The 9446-nt window shown below is 43.6% G+C and overlaps 1 protein-coding gene across 1 annotated transcript; it reads right to left on the reverse strand.

Moving 5' to 3' along the window:
• Positions 1 to 8027: 8027 nt before the first annotated feature.
• LOC140912579 (olfactory receptor-like protein COR4) lies at positions 8028 to 9026 on the reverse strand. Its single transcript, XM_073347194.1, has one exon. It carries the CDS (start codon positions 9024 to 9026, stop codon positions 8028 to 8030), a length of 999 nt encoding a protein of 332 aa, XP_073203295.1.
• Between the last annotated feature and the right edge of the window lie 420 nt (positions 9027 to 9446).

A 9446-nucleotide genomic window follows, 5' to 3' on the forward strand; every position in this document is an offset into this window, starting at 1 on the left:
CCACGGTATGCATCCGATGAAGTGAGCTGTAGCTCACGAAAGCTCATGCTCAAATAAATTGGTTAGTCTCTAAGGTGCCACAAGTACTCCTTTTCTTTTTGCGAATACAGACTAACACGGCTGTTACTCTGAAACCTGTGTAGATTGAAACTCAGGTAAAAAGATGCTGAAATCATACAAATACCTGAGCTGTTCTGAAATTGCATCTCAGTAGAGGATGCTGTTAAATATACAGGCCCATCTATTTTATATTCTCTTTTGTTAGACTGTGCTCAACTCCTGGTGTGCTTAGATCACACAATCTCAATTCTAACACTACTGTGACAGAATTGTAAGGAGGCCAGGACTGCAGAGAACAGTACATCTCAATCATGTGGGATCAGAGAGAGAACTCAGGGCCTGGTATGTGGAAAATATTTCCATCAAACTCATAGATCATGTGAGGTTGACTCTGATCCCAGTGCAGACTCAGATATGGACCTATACAAAGTCAGGGAGCGTTGTGGACAAAGCTGACAATGCAGATAATTCTTAGGGAGAACTGATTTAACAACATCAGAATAACCACTGCATGGGCCTCTGAGAAAATGCCAAGATGGAAACAGACCATCACCTAATATGCCACTATTTTCATTCTCCAATGGCCTAATGTTGGGGGAAGATTATCACACATCTGCCTACTATGATCTTCTTCCGCTTTCCTTAGAAGCATCTGGTATAAGCCACTGTCATAGACAGGCTATTGGACTAGATAGACCTTGTGTCTGATCCTGTCTGGCAATCCCCAAGTTTCTATGAGACCGAGGGGAACTGGTAGCTTCTACAGGATAGCTCAGTCATGGAACAAGAGTCTGCCCCAGAACTTCCCCAAACTCTGCAGGGGTATGGTTAGGATTAAGGTTAATGTTGGGAAGCTATGAACATCAGACAATTCACACTTGCCCCTGTGGGTGGATAATTTGATGTGCATCTGTAACACCGACAGGCCCCAGTCTTCGGCGGGCAGGATGGAATTTGGTAACTCTGCAGCTTAGTACATGAGCCTCTACCACATGAGCTAAAAGCCACATGGCTCTTGACTAAGGACGTAGGGTAGACTCATTAAACTCTCTCTGAGTGGTCTCAGTGCCAGCAGATGGGACAGAGCACCACACCCAGGCGGTGTGTGGGTTACATATCTACACCAGGTTACAAGTTAAGGACATGATCTGCCAACTGGATAGAACAAGCCAGACTGCTGCCCCAATAAGGGGCTTTTGCCCGTAAGTCATTTATGTGCCTTGGGAAATCCTATGGTCATAAGGGCCAGATCTTCTTCTTGTATAAATGTGTGTAGCCCCACTGACGTCAATGGAATGACACCAATTTTGACTAGTTATGGTTCTAGCCCAATGCGTTCAGTAGCGCTCCACCTATTTACTTTGGGGTCTCACGCATTAGCACCAATGGAGCTAATGCTGATTTTCACCTGCTGGGGATCTGACCCCATTGATTGCAATGTAGTGACGCTAGCTTACACCAACTGGAGCTGGAGCGCCATTGATTTCAGTCTGTATCTGTGAGTTTTTTGTTGAGGTTGATGGATTTTTGTTGAGGTTGATGGATAGCCGTATGGAATTGATTTCAATGGGGCAAAGATGATTTACACCCACTGGAGATATAACCACATTGATTTAAATGGCACTTCATAAGTTACATTAGCTGGGGTTTCTGCCCCTTTGGCATCAATGGGGTGATGCTGATTTACACTAGCTTAGAATCTGGCCAATTGTATTTCACTTCACCATCAGTTTCAATACTGATTTATATTAATGTTGTATTGACATAAAACACTCTGAGGATTGCACTGTTTCTTCCAGATTAAATAAGAGATTCTGCTTATTTCCTGAACATAGTTTCGTGGCTTTTTAATGGCAGATTTTTATCCCCTTACCCACACTTTTTCAGCAGGTGGGAGTCCATGAGACCACTCTCACAGTAAGGGGCTATTCAGTGTAAGGAAATCAGAATCGAGCCTATAGTTTTGAGATGCTCTAACATGTTGTTATGTATGGGATAAAGCCCCTTCTTGTCTGTCTTGTGCGCATTACAATTTTTAGTTTATTTAGAACTTAAGCCGATCTTGCTTTACTTGCACTGAGTAGAACTTGATCTTATTGGGGCCACTGCTATGAGTAAGTGCTAGTCAATGTGAGCAAGGATCATAGACTCATGCCTGCAGTGACCTGGTTTGATCTGTCATGGCTTTGGACACAATGGGCCAAATATAGCCCTGGCATAAAATAATGTTGCTAGAAATGAGGGGGAGGGATAGCTCAGTGGTTTGAGCATTGGCTTGCTAAACCCAGGGTTGTGAGTTCAATCTTTGAGGGGGCCATGTAGGGTTCTGGGGCAAAAATTGGGGATTGGTCCTGCTTTGAGCAAGGCGGTTGGACGCGATGACCTCCTGAGATCCCTTCCAACCCTGATATTCTATGATTCTATGAATTTGGCCTGAAAGTCAAGATATTGAAAGGGGGAAAAAAGGGAAAGAGTAAATGCTATTGTCCAGCACTGGTTATGCCAGTAATGTTCATATTGACATAATTCTCCAAAGTTTGGAGAACTTTGTAGACAGCATGCATTATTATGGATTATAATAAGCTGCTCATTAAAACATTGTTTTTTGAGCAGTTCTGTCATTATCTAATTAGGTGAGCAAACATATTGGGAATGGTTAGGAAAACAACATATGAGTCATGATACAGAAATAATGTCAATATTAACACTTGCTCTGCCAGAGTAATGAAGAAGTAAACCTATTTGTAGTGTAACTGAAGTTAAGACAATTTGCCAAGACAATTTGTACAGTGGCACCTTCACCCAGAGAACAGCTGTGTATAAATAAAATAGCTACCCCTTCTCATTCAAATCAATCTGAAAAAACTATACCAGCCCCCTTGTCATTCATTAAGGACCAGAGCCGTTGACCATTGGGCTCAATGGAGTCTCTCCAGTGCACATTAGTTCAGCACCATAGGTCTCAGTCCTGGACATTTTTATGGGAGTGCTTCAATTTACTTCTTTATCTTCTCTCCAACCCATGAAAGAGTTTCTCTGGTGATCATGAAATTATATCAAGGGTCTGCTTTGTTTGGCTTTCTTTGGACTTTGTAAACCCTGAGACAGATTCATCCCAGAAGTAACTCCATTGACTTGCGAGTATGATGTGGGGACAGATAAAGGGTATATGTAGTCCAATCAATTTATAAAGATGTACGATTGTGATGTACAAGTACCCGTTATGAAGTACTGGTGTGATGGGGCTATCAATATTCATAGCACTAGCAAGCTTGCTCACACACTGACATTTGAATATTCATATGCTCTGGTTAGCCCAGGGAAGTTTTCTCTGAATCATCAGTCACTTAAATCCACTTCTTGTGCTCCTAGGAATACTACTTATGATTTTTCCATATATGTGCAAAATGGAATGAAGCTATACTGCCATAACATGAAAAGACATCAAAGTTACTCTATTGATTAACGTCATGATGTTCTTAAACTGGCAATGGGAGTTCCAGTTAATGTTGCATGGGCAATGCTCATTCTGGTATTTCCTAACTTGAGAGTGCCTGACTTTGCAGCTTTTTGGTTCTTTGTGCATTTCCTAATTTTTATGGCTTACTTTACTGATGAGACCAACCTTTATGACAAAGGGTTTTTTTGGTGTGTGCATGATGTATCCATGATTTATCTGTCCAGTATCAATAGTGTGTGCTTTACAAGGCAGAAAAAGTAAGGACACTCCCTAATTCAAAGACCCTCTGGTCGAAGGAAGACTGAAAAATACAAAGAAAGCAGGGTATATAAGAACTAGCAATTTCTTTTTCTTTTGATGAATAATCATTATTACTATTAAAGAAAGGGTGGTGCATTGGGGAACTTGCGTGGTGAGGATGTTCCATGCAGAGGAAGCAATTTGAAAACACACAGGGAATGGAATGGGAGAAAGAAACACATGGTATTGGTGCTAGCTGGTAAAGCAGAAAGTGAGGGAGATAATGTAGAAAAGACCTAGATTTTTGATTATGGCCTGTCCCTGTAAATAGCCCTGTACTGGGGTGGTTTGGCATTTTAAGGAGTGGAGGCCTGAGCTCAGCCAACCCTAGCGGCTAAGAAGGCCCACCTGAAAACGGATCAGTGGATTCTCTTACTGATCAGCTGGTAGCACAAGAGAAAGTGTCTGAGAGAGTTGCAGGAGCTGCAGAGAAAGGAAGGAGCAGCAAGGAAGGCTAGAGACAGAGAGTTTGGCAATAACCTTGGAGGAAAGACCCCGAGAGCAGAGACTAAGGCCAGCAGTAAAATTGTCTTATACTCTTATGCTTCTTTTTGTTTGTTGTCTCTTGGAAATAGGGTGACCAGACAGCACATGTGAAAAATCGGGACAGGGGTGAGGAGTAATAGGAGCTCTTAGAAGAAAAAGACCCAAGAATCGGGACTGTCCCTATAGAATCCAGACATCTGGTCACCCTACTTGAAAAATAAATAAAACCTGGCTGGAAGGGCCGGCGAGACTGATCTGTTGTGAGTACAGCTGTGGAGCCTGGAGGAGGGAGAGATGGATGGCAGAGTTCTGCAGGACCACTCAGGCCACCAGGGGGTGCTTGGGAGGAGGTCATGAGCAGGGGAGGAGTGGGGTTTTGGAGGAGATGCTCTACAACAGGGCCAAACGGGAACCCTGAATTTGTGCACCCACCAGCTTTCCTGGTGTTTCAAGTTCTAGACTCCAACCGGTCGGAAGGTGACTGTTCAGAACCATCCATAAGTCACATTTAATTAGTTTGCGAAGTTTCACAGACACAAGGTCATGTTCCCAGAGTTCAAATACATTGGAAAACCAACATTGTACATTGCAAATGGCACCCTAGGTCGGCAAAGAGAATGGAACATGGCAGGTACCATTGTAGGAGCAGGGATGCTGCATGCCGGGGACCAAGTCATGCTCTCCGCCACACTCTTACAGCCCCTTGGGAATCAGTGATGAGAATGATGGGGTCTAAGTTAGCTGTTACCACTCAAGGAAGTGATCTCAGAGTCATTGTGGACAGTTCTCTGAAAACATCCACTCAATGTGAAGCTGCAGTCAAAAAAGAGAACAGACTGGTGGGAATAAGTAAAAAAGGGATAGATAATAGGACAAAAAATATCATCTTGCCTCTCTATTAATCCATGGTACGGCCACATCTTGAATACTGTGTGCAAATGTGGTCGCCCCATCTCAAAAAAAAGATATATTGGAATTGGAAAAGATTCAGAAAAGGGCAACAAAAATGATTAAGTGTATGGAACGGCTTCCATATGAAGAGAGATTAATAAGACGGGAGCTTTTCAGCTTGAACAAGAGGTGACTAAGGGGGGATATGATTGAGGTCAATACAATCATGACTGGTGTACAGAAAGTAGTTAAGAAAGTGTTGTTTACAACTTCTGATAACACACGAACTAGGGGTCACCAAATGAAATAAATAGGCAGCAGGTTTAATATAAATAAAAGGAAGTATTTCTTCACACAATGCACAGTCAACCTGTGGAACTCCTTGCCAGAAGATATTGTGAAAGCCAAGACTATTACAGGGTTCAAAAAAGAACTAGATACACTCATGGAGGATTGGTCCATCATTGGTCAGGTGTGGTATCTATGAGAAAGGACACACACACACCACACCAAAGGCATCCCGATGGCTCGGTTATAGGAATGTTCTTATTGATAATGGTAACCATTTTCTACATCTGTTTGAGCCACATCACTAGACACTTATTGAGGGGTGACATCTTATTCCTGCAGTAGTGAATGGGACAGCTCATGTGGATCAGCATTCCCCAACATAAGTAAGGTATTTGCGATGTGTGTAAAGGACATATATGGCTCCAGCTACTGCAATGATTGAGTATCTCACAACCTTCTAATGACTGTGTCCTCAGAACACCTCTGTGAAATAAGGAAGTGCTATTAACCCCATTTTACAGAATTTCAAATGAGGGGCTAAGTGACTTGTCCAAGGTCACACAGCAAATCTGTGGTAGAGATAGGAATTTAACTCGTCTTCCAAATTACAACTAGCGCCCAGACTGCTGGCCCTTCCTGTTTGGCCTTTTGCTCTCAGTATTGATCAAAGTATCATAGATATAAAATCAAAGGATCTTAGCAGGAGCCTGGCAGGTGGTTGAAACTTGCCCGTAATTCAATGTTCTCACTTTTACAGTCATGACTGGAGGTGCAAACTGGGACCAGAGCCCCATTGTGCTGAACACACAGCCACACCACAGTGACTCACTAACTCTCTGAGGACATGTCTACACTGCAGTGTAAGCCCTGGGCTAGTAGAAGTCACATTTGCAGAGCCTGAGTTTGTTAAGGTCGGGTTTGAGAATCTACACTCATTTGTAACCCCAGGTTAGGGATTGTTGTATCCTGGGTCCCAAACTGGGGCTCCAGCATCTACACGGCATTATGTGATCCCCATTTCAACCACCTATATCCCAGAGTTCCTACCATGCTTCCAAAATGTGACCACTCTAAACTCTTTGTTCGTGGTGCAGTGTGGACAAAGAAACTCAGCCTTCGGGATAGTTTTGGCTGACTCCCAGAGCAGGAGTCCAGAGGGGCTGCGTCTACACTGCAAGCCAATAAAGAACGTAAACCCTGGGTCTTAGCTTGACTCAGGCTCAGACCTTCTATCACTTTGGGGTCCTTGGACCCAGGCTTTGAGCCCTTGGTTAGTGCAATTTATGTGGAGATGGAAGGGGGCTTGAGTTGACTTGAGCATGAGTTCCAACCGTGGGCTTAGCTTGCAGTGTGGACGTACCCTGAGGTGACTGGTGCTTCAGGTATTCACTGTTGTAATTTGTCATGCCCAAAAGTTTCAGAAATGGCCAGTGACTTTAGTGCCCAACTTCAGTCCCCTCAATCCCTCGTTTCCAGAAATAAAAGATCCATCACTCTAGCTGAAGTCAAGGGGAGCTGCAAGTACTCAGCGCTTAGGAAAATAGGGCCCAAGGTCTTTTACATTGAGATCCCAATAATGGTGGCATTCACCAACAATGACTATTCTTGAAAATGTGCCTGTATGTGTTTGGTCACCTAAACTACCTGGTCTTTAATTGCGACTCCTAAACTCACAAAGAGTTGTGTGCATGTGTGTGGGGTGGGGGCGGGGGAGATTTTGGGTGTGAGTACTGACAAAATATTATATCTGAGTGAGCACTCATGACATTCTCCCTTTCAACAGACATGGTTTTCAATGTAATTACACACACTCAAATGCCTCCCAGAAAACAGATGAGTTGGGCTGTGGATCTGATTGAAGCAAAATCACAAAATTTATTTGAACAAATACCTGTCAATGTTTTTGGAGTATCAAACCAATCCTGGTTATTGCTTATGAATCCATTGTTGCAGTGTCAACTTTTCCCTATTATTCAGTAATTCTAAACAATATTCGAATCACACTATTACATCTTACACTGAAAAATCAATTTCAAAATATTTTACTATAGGTACAGTGGAGCCAAACCATCATTTAATAACTGACATGGCCTTTTTATGCACATAAGGTGTCTACTCAGAAAAGCATCTCTGTCTGAGGCAGCACTTAAATACATTTAACTTTACACATATGGTTACGTCCCACTGAAGTCAAAGGGAGACATACTTAAACATGTGCTTATGGACTTTCTGAATCAGAGCACATGGCCTAGTTTACACTAAGGGAACAGGTCAATCGAAGCTACATAATTTAAGTTTTGTTAGTAGTGTCACTCAAATAGACATAGCCTAGATCTACTTACTGCGGGGTCCACACTTTACTGAGTCTACAGAAGAAACTCTCCTGTTGACTCTCCTTACTCATCTCATTCTGTTGGAGTACCAGTATCAATGGGAGAGTAATCAGGGTCGATCCAGTGAGTCTTCACTAGACCTGCTAAATTGTCCCCCAGTGGATCGATCGCCACAGCATTGATCCACCTCATAGTGGAAAAAAGCCCTATGTGTGCAGAGCAGCCGTTGAATGATTTGGTTGTCCTATTATGACACCCTTTGGGGGAAAATGGGCCCTCAATTTTGTCTCTATTGCTCTCCTCAGTGCATCCATCACATCCTTGTTCCTCAAGCTGTAGACGAGGGGGTTCAGCATGGGGATCACCACCGTGTAGAACACGGAGGCCGTTTTGTCTGTGTCCAGCATGTAGCTGGCGCTGGGTCGGAAGTACATGAAGAGAATTGTCCCGTGAAACATGGAGACGGCCGTCAGGTGGGAGGTGCAGGTGGAGAAGGCTTTGCACCTGCCGTCGGTGGGGCGAATCTGCAGCACAGTTGCAATAATTAAGATGTATGAGATGAGGATGGTCCCAATGCTGATCACCTCTATCAGACTGCCAAAGAGGAAAACAAATAGCTCGTTGACATAGGTGCCAGAAGTGGAGAGCTTTAGAAGCGGGTTGATATCACAGAAAAAATGATTCAGGAGATTGGAGTGGCAGTAGGATAATCTTAGCAAACCGCTCGTGTGTATCACAGAGTTCAGGAAGGCCCATAGATATGAACCAGCCGCCAGCCGCAGGCAGTGCTTTGGTGACATGATGACTGTGTACAGCAGCGGGTTACAGATGGCTACATAACGGTCGTACGCCATTACTGCCAGCAGAAGGCACTCAGAGATGACAAACAATATGAAGCTAAAATATTGGATGATGCAAGCTGTGTAGGAAATAGCTTTCCTCTCGGCTAAGAAGCTCATCAGCATCTTGGGAGTGATGACTGTGGAGTAACAGGCATCCACGAGGGACAAATTCTTGAGGAAGAAGTACATGGGGGTGTGAAGTCGGGGGTCGATCCTGATTAAAACCATCATTCCCAGATTCCACACCAGGGTGATACCATAGATCACTAGGAACATCGCAAAGAGGGGGACCTGCAGCTCCAGACGATCTGTCAGTCCTGTGAGAATGAACTCGGTCACTGTCGTACAATTTCCTCCCGCCATTCATTCAGCTTTGGGTGCTCGCTGCGGGATCAACCACAAAGGAAGGCATTAGTTCTCATGCGAATGGTGTATGCTAATATAAAGAACTGTGGTCATATGCACAGAGACCCTTTGAGTCGTGGAATGGAACCTGTAACAACTGATGGGAAAACCCAGAACTCCTTCACTTCTTCTGAGGGAAAAAAAAAATTCCTTTATCTCTAGGAAAGTGCATAACCCTGCCATTTAGTCTGATTTACACATTTTGACCCTGATTCGGCTGATATTTTAATTTCACTGATCAGTGTAGACTTAGGATCCGTGGATCTCCAGTATACCTGGGAACAATAACATGTATAGGAGGAAGACACAGTTTGCATCACACTGTCTGGTTATTGGGTGACAGTTTCCAGCACCTAAATTTGCCTTTGTGTTTTTAAA

The sequence above is a fragment of the Lepidochelys kempii genome, chromosome 6 (genome assembly GCF_965140265.1).
Source record: "Lepidochelys kempii isolate rLepKem1 chromosome 6, rLepKem1.hap2, whole genome shotgun sequence".
NCBI lineage: Eukaryota > Metazoa > Chordata > Testudines > Cheloniidae > Lepidochelys > Lepidochelys kempii.

Coding starts and splice junctions, on each gene's coding strand:
- LOC140912579 (XM_073347194.1), bottom strand. CDS start 9,026: ATGGCGGGAGGAAATTGTACGACAGTGACCGAGTTCATTCTCACAGGA.